The sequence below is a fragment of the Hypanus sabinus genome, chromosome 11, assembly GCF_030144855.1.
Source record: "Hypanus sabinus isolate sHypSab1 chromosome 11, sHypSab1.hap1, whole genome shotgun sequence".
In the NCBI taxonomy this organism is placed as follows: Eukaryota; Metazoa; Chordata; class Chondrichthyes; order Myliobatiformes; family Dasyatidae; genus Hypanus; species Hypanus sabinus.
The window spans coordinates 74894504-74921875 of record NC_082716.1 but is presented as its reverse complement, the minus strand read 5'-3'; the positions used below and the strand labels follow the sequence as shown (position 1 = coordinate 74921875).

Below are 27372 nucleotides of genomic sequence, written 5' to 3'. Positions count from 1 at the left end.
CTGCTCTGCCATCCCATCATTGCTAATTTATCTTCCCTCACAACCCTATTCTCCTGCCTTCTCCCCATAACCTTTGACATCCTGACTAATCAGGAACCTATCAACAGTTGCTTTAAATATACCAGATGACTTGGCCTCCACAGATACCTGTGGGAATCAATTCCACAGATTCACCACCCTGTGGCTAAAGAAATTCCTCCTCATATCTGTTTCTTGCAGTCTGAGGTTATGCCCCAGTCCTAGACTCTTCCACTACTGGAAACATTCTCTCCTATCCACTATGTCTGGGCCTAACAATGAGATACTTCCCTCATTCTTCTAAGCTCTAGAGAATACATGCCCAGAGCCATCAAACACTCCTCGTATGTTAACACTTTCATTCTCAAGATCATTCCCATGAACCTCCTCCAGACCCTCTCCAATGCAAACGCATCCTTCCTTAGATAAGGGTCCCAAAACTGTTCACAATTCTCCAATTGTGGTCTAACCAACGCCTTATAAAGCCTTAGCATTATATCCTTGCTTTCATATTCCAGCCCTCTCAAAGTAATTGCTAACATTGCAGTAACCTTCCTTACTGCCAACCCAACCTTCAGACAATCTTTTGGGAATCCTGCACGAGGACTCAAGTCCTTTTGCGCCTCTGATTTCTAAATTCTCTCAACATTTATAAAATAGTTTATCCTTTAATCTTTCTCCCAGAGTGCATGACCACGTATTTCCCTACACTGTATTCCATCTGCCCATTCTCCTAACCTGTCCAAGTCCTTCCACAGACTGCTTCCTCAACACTACTTGCCTGTCCCCCCCTACTTTTGTGTTGTCTGCAAAGCTAACAATTCATTTATCAAGGTCACTGACATATACTGTGAAAAGAAGTGGTCACAACATAACCTTGCAGAATACCACTTGTCACTAGTATCAAACTACAAAAGATCCCCTTTATTCCCATTCTTTGCCTCCTGACAATCTTTTATCCATGCTAGTATCTTTCCTGTATTGGCATGGGTTCTTACCTTGTTTAGCAGCCTGATGTGCAGCACCTTGTCAAAGGCCTTCTGAAAATCCTTTGTAATCCTGCCTGTTATTTCCTACAGATTTGTTGGACAAGATTCCCCCTAAAGGAAACCATGCTGACTTCAGCCTATTTTGTTATATGCTCCAAAGCCTCATCCTTAGTAGAAGTCAAGGCTAACTGGCTTATAATTTCCTTTCTTCTGCCTCTCTCATTTCTGAAAGAGTTGGTTGACATTTACAATTTTCTAGTCCTCCAGAACCATTCCAGAATGTAGTGATTCTTGAAAGATCACTACTAAAGCCTCCACAATTTCTTCAGCCTACTCCTTCAGATCTGTAGGATGTAGTCCACCTGGTCCAGGTGATTTATCTACCTTCAGAATTTTTAGCTTCACAAGTACCTCTCCTTAGTAACAGCAACTACAGCCACTTCTACCAGACATTAAATTTTTGACATGCTGCTGGTGTCTTCCACAGTGAAGACTGACACAAAATACTTATTCAGTTTATTTTTGTTCCCCTTTACTACCTCTCTAGCATCAATTTTCCAGAGATCCAATCTCCACTCTCACCTCTCTTTTGTTTTTTTTTTAATCTGAAGATAGCTATCCGCTTTTATATTATTGGATAATTTACCTTCATATTTCATTATTCCTCTCATTGCTTTTTTAGTTGCCTTCAGTTGGATTTTAAAAGCATCTCGATCCTCTTGTTGGTGCTATGTTGTATGCCTTTTCTTATGTTATTATGAGAGTAAGCATTCAGCACGGACTAGAAGGGCCGAGATGGCCTGTTTCTGTGCTGTAATTGTTATATGCTGTATTTGACTTCCCGAGCCAGCTACAGTTGCCTCATCCTCTCTTTAGAACAGTGGGCAACATCACCCCCTGGGGTGGAGGGAGCTTCTAAGAGGGCATAAAGAGAAAGGAGCAGGGGACTGGGTTTGCTTAGTAGCAAGTTGGTACAGCTAAGAGACTAGAATTGAATTACTAATAAGCATTTAAACCTCAGTGCCCCATCATCGATTACAATGAATACTTAATCACCTCATTTCTTGCTAACCCACTGTTCTCCTGTACTTTGCTCAGAGCACATTAAAGCTCTTGAAAAGCAATATGACACTTCTGTATTTGGCACATCATGAGAAATCTGGACAGAAAAGTTAGTGTTATTTCCAGGCCCAGCCTCCTCTTTATTGCTATTCACTACTGTAATACAGCCTTGGCTAGTATGGAATTTGGATTCTGGAATTCCAAATCTTTACCTTAAGATGCCAAATCAAATCTGGCCGTATTTAATCTGATCAAATATAAACAAAACTCCCATAAACATTGCATAAATCCCATCTCTATTTGAGGACACTTTTCAAATAAAATCCTGTACTTTTAAACAAAATTGATCAGACATTCCAATTACAACTTATCATCTATAACAATACAATACTCACTTATTATAGCCCTAGTGAATCAAAGCCAGTATTGTACACCATTCTTAAGACTAGGAGGTTTAGTTGCTAATATTCAAGAGTCAACTCAGTTTAGCAAAACAAAAATTTTAAGTTACAGATATTTTTGTCTTCAATAGGTTTCAAAAATCCCAAATCTAGAAAAAAAAAGTCACTCAACTATCTCATTCACTCTGCAATGTTCATGCATAATTATGTCAACAAATGCACCCAAAATATCACTTGTATATCGTTTTAGAGATGCACTAAATTGCATGTTTTCAGAAAGCTTAAGTGAAGCTGTATATATACAAACATTTCGCCAATTCCGATTCAACTCCGCTTGGAGAGTGCTAAACACCCTTTATTCAAACAGATTACTTCATTATTATTACCAAAAGAACTGCAAAAAAATATATAAAAGCACAATGGGGTTGATTTCTCTCTAACTAAATTCCATTTTGCCAACTGAGTCAATACACAATAAATGTTTAATAACGTATATAATTAGATGTTCTCACAACATGATTAATTTTCCATCATACTTTGCATGTACCTACTCTATAAAAGTCAACACGGATGCCTTGAGCTAAATGGTCTCTTCCTGTACCAAAATTTCAAGTTTACTATTGCTATAGGCATCCATACATGAAAAAAAAAAGCCATGAAATTAACATTCTGCTACAGCAGCAACATAATACATTGCAAGATGAGGACAAACATAGGTTAACAAACTTCAAAGTAGTATAAATTATACTTAACAAGCATTGGTGCAGAATAAAGAACAAGAAACTACATACTTCTGTATTCGCTTCTCTATGACTGGTCGGACTGCACTGACCCAGTCATCTTGATTACATGCTCCTAGAAAAAGAAACCACAAATTGGCACACATAAGACATAATGAATTTCAGTTATATTTGCCACAAGTACTGCTCACAGTAAGAAAACCATATTGGTTACATTAATACCACAGCTCTAAAATGGTAGACATACATCACCCACCTTTCTTTCTGTGAATATTACCCAAATCAATATCCGGCGTTTCCCTTTCATAATGTGAATACTGTCTACTTGACATTTTTTAAAACAATTTTACATACATAAAGCCTTATGCACACATAAGGGAAGTCTTCTAACCTTGTCTCTTATTCACTTACATTAAGGTTCATATAATGCACATTTGCTCCTTATTATTTGAAGATAAAATGCTACAGCTGTACTCCTTTGGTATGGAAGCATACCTTTTGAACTCTCAAGCATTACTATTTAGTCTTTGACAATAAATCACTGCAGCCCTCATATTAAACCACAATCAAGCAAAATGTTATTAATTTAATCCCGGAATGGAAATCAAGATTTCTTATTTTCACACATTAACACTGGATTTCCTTATAGCTAAATACCTGAGTCAAAACCTGAAACATCTTGAATTTGTTTCCAAAATTGTAAGCTCAATTGATTATGATACTTTTCCAGTTGTTTATAATCAAGTAAAACAATATAAGAAATCTGAAGCATTAGTGCAGTATCACTAATGGGGAAAACATCGCAAAATGTTCAGATGTTACTTTTACCAGTACAAAAATAACCTTGTAAGAACATAGAACAATACAGCATAGACCAGGCCATTCAGCCCAGAATGTTTTGACTTGCTTCAAGATCAATCTCACCCTTCCCTCCTCCATAGCCCCCCATTCTTCTTTCATCTGCTTGCCTATCTAAGAATCTTATACACCTCTATCAAGTCACCTTACATTCTCCTTCACTCCAAAGAGTAAAGCTCCAGCTTGCTTAATCTTTCCTCAGACATTCCAAAATCCAGGTAACCACTTCTACACCCTCTCTAAAGCTTCCACATCCATCCTATGAAGCGAACAGAACTGAACACAATATTCCAAGTGTGATCTGATCAGTTTTATAGACCTGCAGCAATACTTCATAGCTCCTGAACTCAATCCCATGACTAATGAAGGCCGACATACCATACACCTTCTTAGCTACCCTATCAACTAGCTTGGGAACGTTGAGGGATCTATGGGCTTGGACTTCAAGATCTCTCTGTTCCTTCAGACTAAGAATTCTGCCATTAACCTTGTACTCTGCCTTTGTTCATCCTTCTGACGTGAATCACTCATACTTTTCTGGATTAAACTCAACTGCCACTTCTCCGCCCAGTTCTGCATTCTGCCAATGTCCCTCGTAACCTAGGACAACCTTCTGCATTACCCACACTATCACCAACTTTCATGTCATCTGCAAAATTACTAACACATCCTTCCACTTCCTCATCCAAGTCATTTATAATCCCTGCGAAACACAAGTCAGCAACCTCCAGGTAGAATACGTTCAATCTGCTATCACACTTTGCATACTGTGGGCCAGCCAACTTAGATTCCATGCAAACACGAGGAAATCTGCAGATGCTGTAAATTCAAACAACACACACAAAATACTGGTGGAACACAGCAGGCATTAAGGTGGAACACAGCACAGCATCTATAAGGAGAAGCAGTGTCCTGCACATGGGGTAAGAAGGGGAAGAGGGACATTAACAGAAAAAACTACTGTCCATTAACTTCCGTTAATGCCCCTCCTCCCCCATCCCTGACATATTTAGTTGTTTTGTTTTTTTTCTCTTGCTTCCCATCACTCTGCCTGTTCTCCATCTCCCTCTGGTGCTTCCCCCCCCCCCCCCTTCTTTCTCCCGAGGCCTCCCGTCCCATGATCCTTTCCCTTCTCCAGCTCTGTATCACTTTCGCCAATCACCTTTCCAGCTCTTAGCTTCATCTCACCCCCTCCGGTCTTCTCCTATTGTTACGAGTGATGAATAGACCTGATGGACAATGGGGTACAGAGTTAACCATTCCCCTCCTAAGAAACACAACTATTACTGTTGCTATGCTGACCATGAGAAAGAGAGACAGAAAAACAAGCAAGAACATCGGCGGCAGATAGGAGAAAGGGGGAAATTGCTGATTAACTGTATTGTGACTCCTTTTTGAATTACTTACTGTTTCGTTGCAAGGACAATAGTTTGCTCATAAACATTCCTCAGTGGACTGAAGGAATGGCCTTATTTGATGGATACAGTCATTCAGGAGTGATGGATAGCTGAGTCCCCATGAGTAGGGATAAAAGACAGGTCTGGAGAGACACCCTCCAGACACGCCAGTGGACACTGATTGAGTGTTGGAACCCACAAGAAAGGTGGGGGCTTCGGAGACCGAACCAGGTGGTTGGTCATTAAGGCAATCAGTGTTAACGCAGGGCCAGTGGGGACTTGTGTGTGTGTCCACTCATGCCAGAGTGACGAGTCCACCACAGAAGAACGGTCTAGCAGAAGGACGGAGAGGTCATAACTGAATGACACTGATACGACGGACTAAGAAAGCAAAGGAAGGTTTGCCTGACTGTAGCTGTTACATCTCGCTCGCTCTCTCTCTCCAACGATTACAATACTATATCTACATCAGCACTCATGAACTGAACTTTATACTTTTCTATGACAATTTATTTACCCCTAGACATCAATAGAGCTTGTTTATTATTGATTATTATTATTCCTACACTTTTAGGTTTATTACTGCTAACTGGTTTTATATGTATATTTGCATTATTGATACGGTTTTGCTTATTTTTATTAACAAACACCTTTAGTATAGTACCACCAGACTCCAACGAATTCTTCTTTCTCTGCTGGTTAGACACCCAGTTACGGGGTACAAAACACTATCATTTTGCATTTCCCCCTCCCCCACTACTTTCAAATCTCTTACTATCTTTCCTTTCAGTTAGTCCTGACGAAGGGTCTCGGCCAGAAACGTCGACAGTGCTTCTCCTTATAGATGCTGACTGGCCTGATGTGTTCCACCAGCATTTTGTGTTTGTTGTTTAGATTCCATTCAGCCAAGTTCCCGTAGATCCCATCCCTACTGACTTCATGAACGAGCCCATCATGTGGACCTTGTTGAATGCCTTACTAAATTAATGGTCAGCTTTCCTAACCACCAACTCAACCTGTAAGCTCATCTATATGGAATCCTGCAGAAGGATTCCAAAGTACCTTTGCATCTCTGAGTTTTGAATTTTCTCCTCACCTACAAAACTGTCCACACCTTTATTCCTTCTACCAAAGTCTATGACCATTACACTTCCCTACACTGTATTTCATCTTTCACTAATTTGGCCATTCTCCAAATCTATCTAGGTCCTTCTGCAGATTCCCTGCTTCCTCAACAATTCTTACCCCTCCACCTATCTTTGTATAGGACACAAAACCATCAATTCCATCATTCAAATTATTCACATAAAACATGAAAAGAAGCAGTCCCAACACTGACCCCAATGGAACACCACTAGTCACTGGGGCCAATGAGAAAAGGCCGCTTTTATTCCTACGCTAAGTGACAACTGACTGCACTTTTGGAGATGTAGGCAATATGGAGACAAAATATTTTTTTGTCTAATTTTGTCTAAAATTGATCTAATTTAGAATTAGAAAATCTAACAGCCTCCTTATAATTTTACAAATAATCCTGAACAGAGAAATGTTAGTAAATTTATTAGGGGTGGAGACAGATTATATACATGCAGAATTTTAATTTTCCCTACCTTTTATATCAATGCCTAACTAAGCAATGCCACAGTCTCTGAACTTCGAAGTTACATGTTAACAACAGAATTAAAATCAACTGTGAGCCCTTCTGACTGACATTTACTGCCCCTTCCAAAATCAAATCATGCTGAAAATACGTTGTCAGAGATGGCATCTTTAAGTTGAGTCATGAAACTGAGGCCTATGCCTTCCTAGAGAGGCAAAAGAAAATCTCTCAGGTCAGATGGGCTACATATGTTTGGACCAATGATCAACCATCAATCAATACTACTAAAAAAGATTATGTGGTTACTCTCCCATTATCTAGAGAATATATTTCAAACATTATTTACTGTGAAACTTATATAGTGAAAAGGACAACCAAAATCCATTTCCTTTCCAACTCCAAACCAATATATGAAGAATGCCTACTGGATACCATGGGACTGTTCTGAAATGATAATCGAATAACCAGCATTATTTTCAGCAAGGAAGAAATAGTTGGGAGAACTAAATAAAATAAATTTATTTAATTGGAAAGCTAAATAACTAACTACATCTCATGCACAAAAAATTAAAAATTACATAATTTTAAGTGCTATTCATAGCTAAAAAAACACATTATCAGAAATATCCATTTCAATTTGACTTTATGACAATGCATGACAAATAGCTCCAGTCAAACACGAGAACCATTATTACCCAAGTCGATTGGCCCTTCCCTCAATCCATCCAGTTCATATAATCTTCCATGGACGGGAAAGTAACTGACAAAATGGAATGCATCTTCCTCCTTTCCTGCTGTCTTGGCATCAAATTCAAACATCTGCTGCCTGGGAAGAAAAGTACCAGAATAGGTTCAGAGGAACTTTGGACAAAACTGGTGAGAAAACAAGTGATGTAGAGATTCCATACCTGGCAAAGCCATTGTGAACCTGCCGAATGACTTCAGAGTTGCTCAGAGCCAAACCTTTCATCTGTTATAAAGATTAAAATCAATCAATCCAAGGACTGCTTTATTTGTACATTACCATGTTAAATCAAGGATTTGTGTACATGTTCTCCGCTCCCCAATCCCACCCACGTGCTTGCCTGAAATATTCTGAATTACAAATAAACACAAAAAATTTGATTTGTATTCTAAAAGAATAATCTGCAAAAAAAGCAAGATGAATAAAAAGAAGCAAAACAAATGTGACAATTTTCTGAATTTTTATACATGTATTTTGCACTTAATTCAGTGGGACACACTCTCTATCTAGCTCCAGGAACCACAAAAAATTCCATCTAAATAAGACATCATTGCCTGCATGCTCAGGTCTGCACCAAATAAAGTGAAAGTGACTGACCCAATTTACTGATCAATTCCCTCCAACATCACAACCAAAATAACTTCAACAATGAACCGAGAATTCTATGGTTCCATAATAGGTTACATGACTTCTTCAGATGACTAAAGAAATTTCACAAATCCCCGTTAACCCTTACCAATTTTTATTGATGCACTATAGAAAGCATTCTGTCTGGATTACTAATAGCTTCACATGGCAACTGCTCTGCACGAGACCAGAAAAAAAAAGCAGAGTTGTGGGCACAGCTCAGTACATTACAAGAAGAAGCCTCTTTTAAGGATTCTATACTTCTTGATGCTTCAGTGAAGTAGCCAACATAATCTCAAATATTCTCCCTTCTCCCCTCTCCCATCAGGCTGAAGATACAAAAGCCTGCAAACATGTATCATCAGGGAGGATAGCGTTTTATCCCACTGTTAACTGTCTCTGACAATAATGTAGACTCTTGACTTCACAATCTACTTGCTATGATCTTGTACTGTTTACCTGCACTGCACTTCCTCAGTAGCTTTTAAGTTTTATACTGCATTGTTATAGTTTTTTTGTTATCTTCCTCAGTGCGATGGGTAATGATTTGATTTGAATGAACAGTAAGCATGACAAGCTTTTTACTACACCTGACAAAAATAAACCTATACCAATGTTCCTTTATGTTGCTTCGTTTGTATTTCCAAATACAGTCAAACTCCAATAATTTAGCACTCTCGGGACATCGGGCAGATTGGCAGAGTTTCCAGACTCTTAGATAGCACCAACTGAATTTTAAGTAACGCTCACTGTACACACTGCGTCTACACACACAAGTGCTGTAGGACCTCAGCATGTCAGCAGCATCTATGAAAATGAATAAACAGTCGACATTTTGGGCTGAGACGCTTCTTCAGGACTAAAAAGGGGGAAAATGTCAGAATAAAAAGGTGGGGGGAGGGGAAGGAGGATAGCTAAAAGGTGATAGGTGAAGTCAGGTGGGTTGGAAAGATAAAGGGCTGGAGAAGAAGGAATCCAATAGGAGAGTGAAACATTGGAGAAAGGGGACCTAGGAAGAAGTGATAGGCAGATAAGAAGATATTACAGACCAGAATGGGGAACAGAAAAAGGGAGGAGGAGTTTTTCCTTTATCAGAAGGAGACATCAATGTTCATGCCATCAGTTTGGAGGCTAACCAGACATAAGGTGTTGCTCTTCCACCATGTGTGGCATCATTGTGGCACAAGAGGGGGCCATGGACCAACATGTCAGGATGGGAATCGGAATTAAAATGTTTGGCTGCCAGCAAGTTCCACTTTAGGGAGATGGAGTGGAGTAGATGAAGCGGCCCCCCCAATTTACAACTTGTCTCACCAATGTAGAGGAGGATGCATCAGGAGCACTGGACACAATAGATAACCCCAGCAGATTCACAGGTGAAATGTTGCCTCACCTGGAAGGACTGTTTGGGACCCTGAATGGAGGTAAGGAAGCAGGTGAATGGGCAGGTGTAGCACTTAGGACGCTTGCAAGGGCAAGGGAATCACGGGATAAACAATCCCTTCAGAAAGCAGAGCGGTGGAAAAGAAATGTACAGTGGTAGGATCTCTTTGGAGATGGCAGAAGATGCAGAGGATGATGTGTTGAATGCGGAGGTTGTGTGGTGGTAGGCAAGAACGAGAAACTATCACTGTTAAGGCAGCAGGAAAGCAGTCTGAGCGTGTTTGTTCAGGAAATGGAGGAGATGCAGGTGAGGGCTGCATCAACAGTGGAGGAAGGGAAACCCCATTTTTGAAGGTGGTGGCCATCTCTGATGTCCTGGAAAGGAAAGCCACATCCTGGGAGCAGATGTGGCGGAGACGAAGGAAATGAGAAAAGGGAATAGTATTTTTACAGGAGATAAGAGTAGGGAGAGGTTTAGTCGAGATAACTGTGGGAATTGGTACTTTTATAAAAGATGTTCATTGAGCTTGCCTCCAGAGATGGAGACAGAGAGATCAAAAAAGGGGGTGGAGGTGTCAGAAATGGACCGAGTAAATTTAGGGGCAGGGTGGAAGTTAGAGGCAAAACTGATGAAATTGATGAGCTCTGCATGAGTGCATGAAGCAGCACCAATGCAGCTAGCAATGTAGCAGATTTTTAAGTACCTTTTTTTCTCCCAGAGTTTACTAAATCTCAGAGAACAACCTGAATTTAAAGGGAGCACAAAGAAAAGAAAGAGATGAGCCAGGAGCTGACCCATTGAGATTCCCAAATAATCAGATAGCAGATCACTGGGGTTCGGCTGAACATGTAAGATGTTTTATGGATGGACCAACAATGTTCCAATTACTGGAGTAAAACATGCTGCACACAAATAAATTGAGGATTCATTTGGGGATACTTACCGCAGCATCAAAACTTTGTGAGAATTCTTTAAATTCCCCAAGAGTCTCCCCCAGTTCTACATCTGGGTGAATACAATTCAGTAACACACTGATAATAGCCTGAGTTGCACAGGCATTATTGATAACCTGGAGAGGGAAAACAAAGAGAAACGTAATGAGAGAGAGAGTGAGAGTGAGAGTGAGAGTGAGAGAGAGAGAGAGAGAGAAGATTCCTTACATGTCCTTGCATCAAAACCAATCATAGAAAAAAACTATGTCCACAAAGACATTAATATTAAATTGCTTCTAATCCTTGAATTAGAAAGACTAGAAAATAAAACATGTTTATTAGCTCACTTACTTTTCTAATCAAGTAACTAAATACACCGATTAAGTTTTAACATGTCATTTTCATTTCTAATTCAAAATTCAAAGTAAATTAATTACTATAGCACATATATATCACAACACAGTATCATGAGATACATTTTCTTGTGGGCATTCTCAGTAAATACAAAACAATGTGACAGAATCAAGATAAAGTGCACAGAGACTGACCAATAACCAATATGCAAAAGACATTGTGCAAATGCAAAACCAAAGAAAAATATAAAGTGTAAAAATGAAAACACAAATTGTAGAGTCCTTAAAAGTAAAATCAAGTCCATACATTGTGGAATCAGTTTAGTGTTGGGATGAATAAAGATATCTCCTGTTTTAATATCTTCATGGAGATCAACCTATTTAATTTACATATTGATTTATTCGCCAAAAGACCCCATCTTACCTTCTTCATCTAATATTTTTAATTAATCCAGAAAATGCTGGTAACATTCAAGTTACACTGCATCTGTGGAAAATGAAATGGAGTTAACAATTCAAGTCAAAGATCCTTCATCAGCAACTTGTCTTCTTTCCTTTGCAATTCTGATGGAGGGTCTCTGAAATGTTTAACTCTCCCTTTCTATTCTGTTTTTAAATCAGATTTACAGCATCTCCTGCTTTGATTCCTGTCAACATATCCTTTCATTTCATTCCTTTCTCCATTGATTTTAAAAGCAAGCTTCACCAGAAATATGGGGCTGAGCATCTTAACACTCCTTGCAGTTAAATTCTGCATTCCAATCAATCTCCAGGTAATTAAGTTTATTTTAATTTATTCATTGTCCAGAGTGCTGATGATAGCCAGAAGTGAAAATGTTTTCTTTATGGCACCACAATCTAATCCTTTCACAATATGAAAACTTCAGCTTAAGTCACTAATTAAATAATCTGATAATATTTATAGTATTTAGTATGCCTATGTAAAAAAAATCACATAGTCTATATTTACTTGTTCAACACTACTGCAATTTCACCATATGAGAATTCTTACAATTTTATACAAGGATTCATAGACTTGTAGAACACAGATAGCAGACTCCTGCTCCACTGATCCTGCACCATCTCTTGATGCAGACTTGTTGTTCCACTATATTATGACACCTGAAAGACTTATGGCTCCGGAGAGGGCTGTTTTCTTGGTACCATTCTGTTCATTAAAATTCCTCAGTGGACAGCTGGAGTGGGCTGGTTTGATGGACTAATAAGTGTTGGAACCCACAAGAAGGTGTGAGGCATTGGAGACGGAATGAAGGATTGGTCAATTTTAACTCACAGTGTTTATAGCGAGGCCGGTGGGAGCTTGTGTGTGTGTCCACCCTTGCCTGGGTGACGAGTCCACCATAGAAGAACGGTCTAGCTAAAGGCGAGAGGGGTCAAACCTGAATGGCCACAACAACACATTGACGGATCAAGAACGTAAAGGAAGGTTTAACTGACTGTAGCTGTCACTGTTTGCTCGCCCTCTCTCTCTTTCTCCCTCCAATGGTTACAACAAAAAACCAACAACTACCTCAGCCTACGTGAACTGAACTGAACTTTATACTTTCCCATGATAATTCATTATCCCCTAGACAATGATAGAGCTTGTTTATTATTGATTATTATTATACCCACACTTTTAGGTTTAGTATTGCTAACGTGTATTATCTGTACATTTGCATTGTTGATATTGATTTGTATATTTTACTAATAAACACTGTTTTGAAAATAGTACTAGACTCCAACGGATACTTCTATCTTTGCTGGTAAGACACCCAGTTACGGGGTACGTAACACTTCATCTTCCCTGATTCTTTTGTCAAATCACCTAAATCTGCACTATTTAGATATGTACCCATTGGTTAATATTGGAAATAGCTTTGAGTTTTGATTTTAAAAACTATGATATTCAAAACTTAAAAGCTAAATAAAAAATAAATAAAAAGAGAACATCCTACAGCCTGTTAAAATATTGTTCCATTCTACAGTAATATCATGATGAGAAGAATTAACTGTTCTATATTCTAATACAGCAAACAACTTGTATCTAGATATTAAAGGCTATAAAAGGTATCCATAAACCTAAATATATTAACTGAAAATATCAAAATGGTCTTACTTAGAGGGGAAATATCCTGTTCAGGAAGAATTTTTCCATTGATAATCATTAAATGAAAATAGTTATCTTAACAAAATATTTATATAGTCAGCATTACAGAGGATTCAGAAAAACTGATCCATTGATCAGAATACTTTATATAATTCTACACTTGATAGCTTGCCATATATAGTACAGGTCATTGAAGGACAGACCTCAGAAATGTCAAATTGTTCACTAAAAAATGCTATTGGTAGTTAAATCAGTAACTAGTTGCCTCGCAAAAAAACCCCTCAAAACCCATAATTGACAACCACTGATTGTGTATATATCCACTAGTCTGATATTTATTTGCACTATTCTTACAAAGAGAAATGAGTAGGCAAATATTCTGTATTTTCCTGCTTGCAAAAAGAGACTGAATAGTGCATTACGAAACTTGTTTACTTATGTCTTCTGTCTTTGTCAGTCCTTTGGGATCAAGGAAAAATCGTGCTTGCTTCACTGTTGTGTGATGCTGAAGTGACCGAAGAGACCAACAGAGGAGCAGGGCACTCCCACAGAATAAGCAGGTGCTAGGTGGATAGCTTATAAGACAATTGCAAGTAAACAAGATTAGTAAAGTAGTATAAGAGGTGTGAAAATGTGAACCAAAGCTACTATTACTTCAAGATGTAGATGGGATATCTGTGTGCTTCCAATACATGTCCTTCACCTTCTCAACATCATCCTGAAGGCTCTTTCTCCACTTCACCCAGTTATGACGACCATTTCCAAGAGTTAGAGAGAAGTAGCATTGCTCCAAGGGGGTTTTGAATCTTTTCCTCTGTTTACCTGGCACTTCTTTGCATGAGCAAGATAGGAATTAAGTGTCTCTTAAGAAGCTGGGTGTCAAAACAGCCTGGCCAATATAGTTCATTAATATATCTAGGGTCATTATCCTGGGGACTTTGACAGGGAGAAGCACTGACAATGATGTGCTTTTCTTTCCAGTGAATTTGAAGTACTTGGTGGAGACATTATTAGTGTCTTTTTCCCCAGTACCGGAGATGCCTGTTACCTATGCAAGTCCACACCTTAGAGGCATTCTGGAAGGGAAGGATCACTAATGCCCAATACATCACAAGTTTTGTATAAGATCAAAGTTCCTGATGTTTAGACGATCTTAAGTGATCAATGGCTGTGCTAGGACACTGAAAGCTGTGATAAATTTCACCACTGTTATCTATTTTCATTAAGAAGTGGCTTCATTAAGATACGGGAAGTATCCCCTTTTCAAGGACCTCTTCAAGAACCTTTATTGTTCCCAAAGATATGGCATCAGGCTAACTCCTGTTCTATTTTACACATATATTCTGTCACCATCTTAAGTTCACTGATAATCTTCTGATCTACTCGTCAAAGTACACAGGGAATGGGGTTGAGAGGGATAATAATTGCGGGTGCCACAGTAGTGCAGAGGCTAGCGCAGTGCTAATACAAGAACACCCCGGATGTTCTGAGATTCCTCTGGAGAAACAGGAGGGTTGCGTGGGAAAAGCAAGTTATCCCCAAAGCCTGGAGAAGAGCAGGGGGAGTTCTGATCCGAAAAGAAAAGAATTCGTCCACCATTGAACAGTTTCGCCAAATAAACCTTCTGAACATAGAAGGCAAGATCTTTTTCAGCGTGTTGGCGCAAAGACTAACAAAATATCTGAAACAAAACCATTTCATTGACACATCAACCCAAAAGGCTGGCACAGCAGGCTTCTCCGGATGCCTTGAACATACCAGCATCATATGGCATCAAATCCAGACAGCTAAGGAAGAAGGAAAGGATCTGCATGTCTTGTTCCTCAACCTGGCCAACACCTACGGATCAGTTCCTCATTCCCTGCTGTGGACTGCTTTTGAATTCTTTCAGGTGCCTGCAACAATAACAAATCTGGTAAACACTACTTCCAGGATCTGCAAGTTTGTCTCACAACATCAGACTTCACAACAGCTTGGCAACCACTGAAAGTGGGCATCATGGCGGGGTGCACCATCTCCCCATTGGCCTTCACTATGGCAATGGAGCTCATTATCAAAGCCTCAAAAAGGGTTGCAGGAGGAAAAAGGCTACAGTTTGGTCAAAGGTTACCAACGATACGAGCCTATATGGACAATATAACAATACTGACGACAACTGTCCCCTGCACCAAGAGACTTCTGCAAAAGCTTCATCAAAACATCACATGGGCAAAGATGAAGATCAAGCCCAGCAAGTGCAGAAGCATCTCCATTGTCAAAGGTCAACTCACGGATCAAAGATTTCATATTGATGGAACACCCGTCCCAACTGTTTCAGGAATGCCAGTGAAGAGCTTGGGTCGATGGTATGATGCTGAGCTCAAGGACACCGAGCAGTTTAAACAACTCAAAAAGGATACCATCACGTACATAGCTCACATCAACAAGCCCTTGCTGCCAGGAAAACTCAAGCTGTGGAGCTTCCAGTTCGGCATACTCCCAAGACTCATGTGGCCTTTAAGAGTGTACGAAATCCCCATCAACAAGGTGGAAAAGCTCGAAAGAGTAATCAGCACACATGTGAAACAGTGGCTTGGACTTCCACAATGCTTAAGTCCTGTTGGATTGTACGGGAACGGCAAAGGCAAATTGGAATTACCAATTCCAAGTCTTGTGGAAGAATACAAATGCACCAAAGCAAGGTTGGTCATTACCCTCACTGAATCTGAAGATACTGTTATTCGAACAGCGCTAAACCCCCCCCCCCCCCCACCCCATGCGGCAACAGGGAGGAAGTGGACCTCATTTGAAGCCAATGATTGTTAGGTCTGCTCTTCACTTCAGAGATGTGGTTGGCCAAGTCCAACATGGGAGAGCCGGTCTCGGGCTCATCCCAAAGGCTCCTCAATGGCACAAGGCAACATCAGTGCAGAAGAGACAGCTCGTGGTGGAGGAGATGAGGAGACAGGAGGAGGCAAAGTGACACAGCAGAGCCGTTTCAGTGGCCAAGCAGGGCCAATGGACTAATTGGGAGAGCCTGGAAAAGAGGAAACTCAGCTGACGTGACATCTGGGAGATGGAGGGATCTCAGCTAAGTTTTGTCATCAGAGCCACTTATGACCTCCTACCAACACCTCAAAATCTGAACCAGTGGTGGGGAGAGGACCCCACTTGCTCTCTTTGTCAAGCACCTGGATCACTAAGGCACATTTTAACAGGATGCACCATGAGCCTCAGCCAGGGGCGGTGTACTTGGCGGCATAACCAAGTTCTCAGACAGCTGGCATCAATCTTGGAACAGAGGCAAACCACCGTAAACCCTTTCCCACAGACATCGGCAGGAAATGTCCACATTACACGATTTGTACCAGCAGACCAACCTCCAGAGCACCAATTAACATCAAAGGATATAAGCATTCTGCATGTTGCTCAGGATTGGAAAATGGGCGTGGACTTGGAGAAAAAGCTTGTGTTTCCCCCAGACATTGCGGCTACAACACTCTGGCCAGTCATAATCCTGTGGTCCACAACAGCCAAGCTGGCATATGTTGTGAAATTGACAGTACCATGGGAAGATGGCGTTGAAGAAGCTTATGAGAGGAAAAAGACCAAGTACTCTGAACTGGCAACTGAAGCTGCTCAGAACGGCTAGAAGATCAAGATTTTCCCTGTAGAAGTGGAAGGTAGGGGATTCATTGCTACATCTACGACCAGTCTATTGAAGAAGGTGGGGGTGAGGGGTGTCTCCCTCCAACAAGCAATCAAGTCCTTGTCAAACGCAGCAGAGGAAAGCAGCAATTGGATTTGGATTAAAAGGAAAGAAAACAACTGGGCTGCAAGATGAATACAGGAGGGTACTGAACTGAGGGGGGTGTATGTGGGACACCAGTTAGCACCATTCAGCCCTCTGGAGACATCATGGGCTTATCAACGAAACATTAAAGAAGGAGGGTGCCCACCTGATGACCCCGATGACGTAGCTACCCTCCTCGTCACCACTCCAAGCCACTGTCAACATCGAGAGTGCCGACTTTATCATTGGGATTGAAACATCAAGTCCTAGTAGCTCTTCAGCTCATAGAATTGGAGTTCGAAATTCAATCTCAGCATCCTCTGTAAGGAGTCCCTACATTCTACCCACGGAATGAGTGGGTTTCCTCCAGGTACTCCAGTTTCCTCCCTTAGCCTAAAGGTGTACTGATTAGTACTTTAATTGGTTATTGTAAATTGTCCCATGATTAAGCTAGGGTTAAAACAGGAGTTGCTGGGTGGGATGTTTCAAAGGGCCAGAAGGGCCTTTTCCATTCTGTATCTCTACATACATAAATAAATGAATAATAGGATGGCGGAGCAGACTCGATGGACCAAATGATCTAATTCTGCTCCTGTGTCTTCTCTACACACTGGCCATCTTTCCTCTCCACTTTCTGTCGTGACACAGGTTTCCAAGTCAAAACATTATTAATTCCTTTCCCCACAGCAGATGTTGTTTGACCTATTGAGTTAATCTAGCAGATTATTTATTGTTCCTGTTCTATTTCACTTCCTACTATCCTTTTGCTTGTCGGCAGATCTTGAGTGAAAGCAATCCCTGTCACATTGTTGGCTTTCTGTCACACTACTTCAGCCCTTGATATCTAGCTATTGTACTTGCTAACGACAGACAAAAATAATTCGAAAGAGCACAAATCCAGAGCAAAGGTGAAATACATCTGGGGAAATATTTTCTATATAGCTTAGCCTGTCCAGTTTTTACTTAATGTTGACTTGTCATTAGTCAGTGATATTTGCAATTCCTCTTTACAATTCTTTGTTATTTGTTTACCAAGTAATAATTCTAGCTAAACCACTCAAGTGCAGTAAAACTCTGATAATCTACTTCTCTAAAATCTCAATGGTTTGGCATTTACTACAAACTAACCAGAACCCCATTTCCTGCACTTGCTTTAGATTCACTTGGGTTCACTAGAAAATTTATATAATACTGTATAAAATTTTTTAATGAATTTATCTCGTGTTGAATCACAAAATGCCAAGTGTGCCAAATGATCATAGTTTTACCACATGTTCCAGAATTAAATGAAACAGCCTTAGTCCACCTGCTTGGCAAAGAAGATCTTCTCAAGTCTAGAATCCTGAACAATGGATCCTGCTGGTTCTTCGCCTGGCTGCCACTTGAATAGGAAGATTAGGCCATGAACTGGTCTGAAAAAGAAAGAGAACTACTGAAGCTATTACACAAGACTATGCTCAATATGGCAAGAAATATGCACACACCTTAAATATTTTAGTGCAATTTTATCATTCTACCAGCTGCTAGGCAAACTGTCTAACAGATCTAGCAACCAACAATGCATATAACATTGCTGTGTGTACATTAAAAGAGTAAATTCTTGTCATCAGGTGCTCCAGATTTGGAGAATTTAGAATTGTGAGTAAAAGTTTGTGAATCCTTTGCATTTACCTGATATTCTGCATTAATTACTCATAAAACATGGTCTGATCTTCATCCAAGTCACAATAAAAGGCAAACACAATCTGCCTAAACTAATAACACACAAACATTTCTACTTTCCATGTCTTTGTTGAACACATCATTTAATCATTCTCAACCCAGGCTGAGAAATGTGAACCCTTGTATTTAATTTAGCAGCAATTACCTCCACCAAACGTTTGCTGATCGAGTTTGCATAACGGCAAGGAGGATTTTTGGAATATTCCTCCAATCAAAACTGTTTCAGTTCATCAGTATTTCTGGAATATCTCACATAAACACCCCTCTTCAAGTCATGTCAAAGCATCTCAATTGAGTTAAGGTCTTAACTCCGACTTGGCCATTTCAAAACACAAAGCCATTCTGTTGTTGATTTACTCTTGATACCAAATTACGGTATGTTGTTGAGAATGAGGAACGTTCTTTTAGACAAAATTAAAAATCTCTGGAACAAGATTTACAGACTTCAATTTCTGAGGAAACTTAGAATGAATTTTTTTTAAATAGTTAATACCTCATCATTGTGTGTCCATTACTCCCTACTACAATTTAAAGTGGTCCATAAGGCCCATATGACTAAGGATAAGCTGTCTCGTTTTTATTTGGATGTGTCTCCCTATTGTGATAAATGTAACAATGGAGAGGCTTCATTAATTCATATGTTCTGGACATGTCCGAGTCGTGAAAAATACTGGAAGGAAGTATTTCAAACTTTTTCTGTACTTTTTAAAGTAAATTTTAAACCACACCCTTTGACTGCCTTATTCAGTATTGTTGGAGGAAAAGATATTATCTTGGAGACATCTGATTTGCACATCTTGGCTTTTATTTCTCTTATAGCTAGGAGGGCATTGTTGCTTTGGTGGAAGGATGTTCCTCCGCCTACTCATGCTCAATGGCTCAGCGATGCTATGTCATGCTTAAATTTAGAGAAGATTCGTTGTTTATTTCTGAATCAAGACAAGACTTTCTAACATTGTAGGAACCTTTTTTGAATTGCTTTCAAAATCTTTGATTTATTATCAAGTACAGATGTTGGCTAATAATATGCTTTAGTATATGATAAGGATTTTTTTTCCTTTTTCTTTCTTTACCAAACAGCTTTTCTTGGTAGTGGGTTTAGATTTTTTTGTATAATAAAATTACTACGTTTCAATATTACAATTTAATTTACATGAATATGGGGTAATGAGACTATAAGTGTGATTCACATATATTGTAATTGATATATGATATACATCCTCCTGTACTCTGTATTCTCTTTTGTAAGAAATCAATAAAAATATTGAAAATGAAAAGATTTACTCTTGTGTTTCTGATCATGGTCTTGTTGCATCATCTAACTTCCATTAAGCTTCGGGTGACAAACAGCTATGCTGACATTCTGTAAAATGTCTTGATATAATTTAGAATTCAATAGTACTTCAACGATTACAAGCTGTCCAGGCACTGAGGCACCAATGATGCTCCTTCCACCATGCTTCATAGTTGGGATGAGGTTTTGGTATTGGTGTACAGTGCCCATTTTTCTCCAAACATAGCAGTGAGCACTTCTGCCAAAATGTTCAACATTTGTCATATCTGTCGACAAAACATTGTCCCAGAAGCGTTGTGGAGCACCTAAGTGGTCTTTTGTAAACTTGAGATGTGCAGCAATGTTTTTTTTTGGTGAGCAGTGGTTTCCTCTGTGGCGTCCTTCCAGGAACACCATTCTTGTTCAGTCTTTTTATTATAGTGGACACATGGACAGAGACTCTAACAAGTTCTAATGATTTCTGCAAGTCTTTTGTTTGTACTCTTGGATTCTTTTTCGCCTCCTTCAGCATTGCACATTGTGCTCTTAGTGTGATCTTTGAAGGACACCCACTCCTAGGGAGAATAGCAACAGTAATGAACTTTCTCCATTTCTAGACAATTTCTTACTGTGAACTGATGAACAGTCAGGTTTTAGAAATGCTTTTATAGCCTTTCTCAGCTTTATTCATCTCTATAATTCTTCTTCTAAGGTCTTCTGAAAGCTGTTTTGATCGAGGCATGGTGCACATAAGCCAATCTTCCTTGAGAAGAGCAGGCTCTGTCAGTAACCTGACTTTGTGAGTCCTTTTTTTTAAAAAATAGGGCAGGGCACCTCTACAACCCACACCTCCAATCGCATCTCATTGACTGGAACACCTGACTCCAAATAACTTTTGTAGAAATTACCCCAGAGGTTCACATACAGTACCGATAAAAAGTATTTCTCCCCCTCCCCGAAGTTTTCATATTTTATCATTTTGCAACACTAAATCACAATGGATTTAATTCAGCTTTTTTTGACAGTGATCAACAGAAAAGACTCTTGTTCCAAAGTGAAAACAAATATCTACAAATTGGTCTAAATGTATTTGTTATTAAACACTAAATTATTAATTGCATAATTACTCACGCTCTTCAAAGTCAGTATTTAGCAGACACACCTTTGGCAGTAATTACAGCCTTGAATCTTTGTGGATAGATCTCTTAACAGCTTTGCACATCTGGACACTGCCATTTTTCCCCATTCTTCTTTACAAAACTGTTCAAACTCTGTCAGATTGGACGAGCATCATGAGCAAATAGCCCTTTTCAATTCCAGCCACGAGTTCTCAATTGCACTGAGGTCTGGACTCTGACTTGGGCACTCTAAGACATTAATTTTGTTGTTTTAAACCATTCCTGTGTAGCTTTGGTTTTATGCATGGAGTCATAGTCCTGCTGGAAAACAAATCTCTCAAGTTGCAGTTCTCTTGCAGACTGCATCAGGTTTTCCTCCAGGATTTCCTTGTATTTTGTTGCATTCATTATACTGTCACAAGACTTCCAGGGCCTGCTGCAGTGAAACATCCCAACAGCATGATGCAGCCACCGTCATGCTTCACAGTAGGGATGGTGTGTTTTTTGGTGATGTGTAGTGTTTGACTTAGGCCGAACATAGCCTATAGTCTGACGGCAAAAAAAGCTCAATTTTGGATTCATGAGACCATAGAACTTTCTTTCAGCTGACTTCAGAGTCTCCCACATGCCTTCAGGCAAACTCAAGCTGAAATTTCATGTGAGTTTTTTTCAACAGTGGCTTTCTTTTTGCCATTCTCCCATAAAGCTGTGACTGGTGAAGCACCCAGACAACAATTGTAAGCGCTGTGTCTCCCACCTCAGCCACTGAAGCTTGTACAACCTCCAGTTATCATAGGGTCTCCTGGTGGCCTCCCTCACTAACTTCCTTGTTGCGCAGTCACTCAGTTTTTGAGGATGACCTGCTCCAGGCAGATATACAACTTTACCATACACTTTACATTTCTTGATGACGGATTTAACTGTACTCTAAGAGATATTCAGTGATTTGGAAATTTTCTTGTATCCATCTCCCGACTTGTGCTTTTCAATAACTCTTTCATGGAGTTGCTTGGAGTGTTCTTTAGTTTTCATAGTGTAGAATATTGACTCACCAGCAGTTAGACCTTCCAGATACAAGTGTACTTTTACTACAATCATTTGAAACACCTTGACTGCACACAGGTCTCCAAAAACACATCTCCATTTAACTAATTATATGATTTCTCAAACCAATTGGCTGCACCAGTGATGATGTGGTGTGCCATATTAAAGAGGTTGAATACTTACGTGATCAATTATTTTGTGATTCATACCTGTAATTAATTTAGATCACTTTGTAGAAAACTATTTTCACTTTGACACGAAACAGCCTTTTTTCTGTTGATCAGCATCAAAAAAGCCAAATTAAATTCAATGGGATTCAATGTTGTAAAATGAAACATGAAAACTTCCAAGGGAGGTGAATACTTTTTAAAGCACTGTACTTTTTGGAAACTAGAAGTACAATTGTTTGTGTGTTATTAGTTTAGGCAGATTGTGTTTGTCTATTATTGTGACTTAGATGAAGATCAAACCACATGTTATGAATAACTAATGCAGATAATTGAAAGGGTTCACAAACATTTTCTTGCATGTCTCACAACAATGGATGTCAACTCAGAATAAATTACATTCTTGTATTTACTGAGGTTTCAAATGTTCGAAATTTATCATGTTACCATACCAGAAATACACAGGCCTGAATGTAGTGAACTACATATACCTATCTGGACACGCCCCCCGGCTGACTGCTCCTGTGGCTCCTCCCACAGACCCCTGTATAAAGGCGACTGAGGTCTGGGCCCGGTCTCTCTGTCTCCAGGATGTAGTATGGTGGAAAACCACTGCTTGTTCCTTCTTCCAGTCAATAAAAGTCGATATCTCGCCTTTACGTCTCAGAGTGAGTTATTGATGGTGCATCAATTTCACCCCTCCTTTGATTTAAAAAGAGTCCGCAGAAGTAACACAGCCCGGTGACCACAGCCGTGGTCGGGTTCAGGGAGTTCATGGAATCACGACTGGCAGCGGTGTTGGCAAATTCACTCACGGGAACCGACGGCGTCTGAGGGGTCCACGGAACTGGCGGGGAATCGCGCGGCTGGACAGTGTCAGCATTGTGCAGAGCAGCCTCCAGCATGTCAGCCGTCTTGATCGCCGAGCGTAAGGTAAGATCAGCATTTTCCAGCAGCCGCTGGCGCACATACACTGACCTAACTCCTTTAACAAAGGCGTCTCGTACTAGCAGTTCCGCATGCTGTTCCGCCGTGAGAGTTTCGCAGTCACAAGTTCGGACGAGTGTCTGTAGAGCTCGGAGAAACTCGGTGCCCGATTCTCCAGGCCGCTGTCGTCGCGTAGCTAAGTGATGTCTTGCGTAGACGGTGTTCACCGGCCGCAGGTACTGTCTTTTGAGGGTGTCCAGTGCCCCTTCGTAGGTCAGCAGGTCCCTGATAAATGAATAAATTTTTGGGGTGACCCTCGAGAGGAGAATTCTGTGCCTAACAGCGGGGTCAGTTGCACGAACCTCCTCCAAGTATGAGTGGAAGCATGTAGCCAAAGTTCAAAGGCAAGAGCTGCTTCAGGGTCTTGGGGGTCCAAATCCAATCTTTCCGGATGTAAAACGGTTTCCATGTTTTAAAACTTCCAGACAATAAAATTGGTGCACCATCAATAACTCACTCTCAGACGTAAAGGCGAGATATCGGCTTTTATTGACTGGAAGAAGGAACAAGCAGTGGTTGACCACCATACTACATCCTGGAGACAGAGAGACCGGGCTCAGACCTCAATCGCCTTTATACAGGGGTCTGTGGGAGGAGTCACAGGAGCAGTCAGCAGGGGGCATGTCCAGACAGGTATATATGTAGTTCACCACAGTTACCATACCAGAAACACACAGGCCTGAAATTAAGATCCATTAACTAACAGGACAGTTAAATACTAAAATACTAACAGGGCAGTTGAGTGATTTAGTTTCAGTTAAATGAATATCAAATGACAAAAATAATATGAATAGTGAATTTAAATTATCAGACTGTTGCAAAACACTCAACAGTTTCTATCAAAGAACTCTTTAATCTTCAAGCTCCAAGAGAAGCAACTCCTACATCTTTGAATGACACCCAACATGCCGAGGGAACTCAGCAGATCATGCAACATTCATGAAGAGAAATATACAGTTTCAGGTTGAGACCCTTCATCAAAATCTCATGTCTCTGATTCCCTTGCATCTCTTTATCTAATCTCTCTACATACTAAAGACTATCATCCTTTGAACTACACTAGTAAATCTCTAACTTCTTTGAGGAACTGACCTAGCGCTTACTTAAAGAAACAGTGACCAAAATTTCAGACAATAATTCACCTGGACTAACTTAACATACTATAAAAGCTTTGAGCACTTACTTGGATACTCTGCTTATATTTAAAGAGATTATTGTTTTCCTCAATTTACTCTGCCACTTTTGAAGATTCCTAAGCAAACATCCTTTGATCCTTTCCAACCCAATTAAAAATGCTATATTCCCCTTCTTCCTTGTGTATCATTCAACACTACCAGGTTAATCAGGACCTGCCTAGTTTTCCTATCACATTGGCCTGATTCTTTATAATTCATAACTAATCATTTCAATTTTTACCAAATACTTATCTCCCCTCAAAGCATCAAATTAGTACTTTTTCAGCATGAAGCTAAAACCCAAGTAAAGACAAATCAAGTTTATAGTCATATGCACAAGTATGATGAGGTACAGGCCCGCAGCAGAATCACAGGCATGTATATTCAGGTAACAAATAAACATTAATTATACATAAGTTATACAAGACAGTGGGGGGGGGGGGGGGGAATGACTATGCTAAAACAAGACACAGCAAAAACCCATGAAACAAGTCCATAACAGTGCAAGAGGTAGTCTGTCATGTTCCACTGCTGAATGTAGTATTAGCAGGGTGCAGATGAGCCCAAATACAATTTTTAATTTAATGTTGATTTTAAAGTTTATTACATCTGGTTACTTACTTCAACTTGTCAAAGTTTTCTGGTTCTAGACTCCATATTTCTTCCACCTGAACACCCTTGCATCCTGAAATATATAAATGTTATTGAACCAACTTTAAAATTTAATACACTCCCAATTGTGTGCACAAAATTTAAAAACGTATACACAACAGTCATTGTACAGCAAAAAAGAACAACTTATGGGAAGGCATTTCCACAGAAAAGATACAAAAACGCTTAAATCAAATGGATGGTTTAAAGATGGCTGTAATTTTTTTTCTGAAAGTAGAATGCTTTAAAGTGGCCTGATCGCAACAACATTTAAGGCTTGTTTGCATTATTACTCAAATTACCCTTTCCTAACTGGACCACAATATTTTGTAGCTTTGAATTCGATATGCGAGATCAGTACTCGCAACTTTAAAGCTCTGTCTTATGAAGAAATATTACACCTGTCATCTCCACAAAGACACGGTACATATCACTGAATCACAGCTCCTAAACGTTGACCACACAAGAGACGGCAGAAGCATAATCTGAAACAAAACGAACTGCTGGAGGAGCTCAACGAGTCGAGCAGTTATCTGCAAAGGGAACAGAATTGTCGGTGGTTATGCGCCGAGACCCTGCATAAGGGGTCGAAGCGTCGATCATTCCGACCCCTGATCCCCGAAAAGTCTGCTGTTCGACCCGCTAAGTTCCTCGAGCAGGTATTAGGCCTTTAACGGTCTGTTTCAAATGTTAGCAACGCTTGTGACGAAGAGTGGTCAAACTGCAACCAAAAGATATATAACAGGACTCCCCTGCTGTCGCTGAACCTAATACTGTCCTTCGTCCCTTGCTTTGACAGCTTGCAATTAAGTTGCCCGCCCCGAGCTCCGATACCCAGCGCGCAGGCCCCAAGCGACGGCGTGACTCCCGGCCACCCCCATCCATCCTTCCTACTCGAGACACGCGGAGGAACGGTCCCTGACGTACCGAAGCCTTTGATCAGCTCCGTAAAAACCCCGGGATCGCTCTCCATCAGACACCACTCGCCGGCGCTCCCTGCCATCTCTCCAGCGTGCCCGTCCGCGTCCATCCGCGACCCAGGCCTGGAGAAGGACGCAAACTCTTCGAAAGCCGGACAGCCTTCCCAGCAGGCCGCACAGCTAGGCTCTGCTGCACATGCGCGCCAGGTTTCCAGGGCAACCGCCGGGCAGCTGGACTGGAGGGGGCGCCTGAGGAGTTGGACTGGAAGCTTGGCAGCATGGCTTGTACCATCGGAGTACTGTACTTATGGAACTCCAGGTTAAATCTCCCGCACGCAGTTGTGAGCCACCTAGCTGGACAAAACAACATTTATCAATTACAAGATCATTGTAAAAGGCAAGAAAGGTTGTTGAACTGAGTAGCATGAGACTTCCAAAATTTCAGTGACGAGAAATGGGCAGTAGTTTTTATGGTAGCAACACCACATCAAATTACCCATGTCAAACTGATAAAGTAAATTCTAAGCCAATAAAATAAAGCCAAAATTACAAAATAAAATCTTTAAGTTAAAGGTAACCCTATTCACTGCATACTGTCTGATAACAGTTCAGCACTATAATTTATTTAAATGCCCTCATATCAACTTTGGAAGGGCAGCTGGAAGTCGAAGGATCATCAGAAAATATTGAATACACTCTTCAGGTCAGGCAGCACCTCTGATTAAAATAAACCAAGTTTACACTTCTAGTCAAAGTCCCTTTGTCAGAATGGAAATATGAGAAAATAATTTAATTTCTAATTGCAAGAAAGGTGGGAGAGGAGTGGATATTACAAAGGGAATATCTATAATATGATGGGGTAAAGGTTGCAGTAGATATTATTTTTAAAAACAGTTTGATTGATTAGCTAGAGAGAAAAAAGGGACAAGCAAAAGTTCTGAAATGTAGATCAAACATAGTGAAAAATAGAGTATCAGAAATGAGAGTTAGTTTGTTAAAATTGAGTTCTTATGTAAACATCTACCAGATCATTTAATATCTATGAATAGCCTAAAAAAATTACAAATGGATTACCTCACAGTTCTGATACAATGAGGGAGACAAGGTTATTTGAAGTTGTTCAATTCAGTACTGAATCCTGACAGCTGCTATGTGCCAAGACAGAAGGTGAGGTGCTGTTCCTGAAGGTCACATTGGATCTAACTGGAACAGTACAGAAGGTCACAGATAGATAGGTCAGAACTGAAGTAGGAAGAAGAATTAAAATGACAGGCAACCAGAAACTCAAAGTCACCTGTATATTGAATTGACTTTATTTCTTACACCC

At 40.1% G+C, this 27372-nt stretch overlaps 1 protein-coding gene across 1 annotated transcript in view; it reads right to left on the bottom strand.

The window, feature by feature from the left end:
• uchl5 (ubiquitin carboxyl-terminal hydrolase L5) overlaps positions 1–26302 on the bottom strand; it is a 34706-nt gene extending 8404 nt beyond the window's left edge. Inside the window, exons 1-7 of the mRNA XM_059984722.1 lie at positions 26053–26302; positions 25096–25159; positions 18295–18400; positions 10765–10890; positions 7974–8035; positions 7761–7891; positions 3262–3325 (exon numbers count right to left, since the gene is read on the bottom strand). Of these exons, the coding sequence (XP_059840705.1) occupies positions 3262–3325; positions 7761–7891; positions 7974–8035; positions 10765–10890; positions 18295–18400; positions 25096–25159; positions 26053–26155 (656 nt within the window). The 5' untranslated portion in view covers positions 26156–26302. The remainder of the gene's footprint in view (positions 1–3261; positions 3326–7760; positions 7892–7973; positions 8036–10764; positions 10891–18294; positions 18401–25095; positions 25160–26052) is intronic.
• Positions 26303–27372: the final 1070 nt, after the last annotated feature.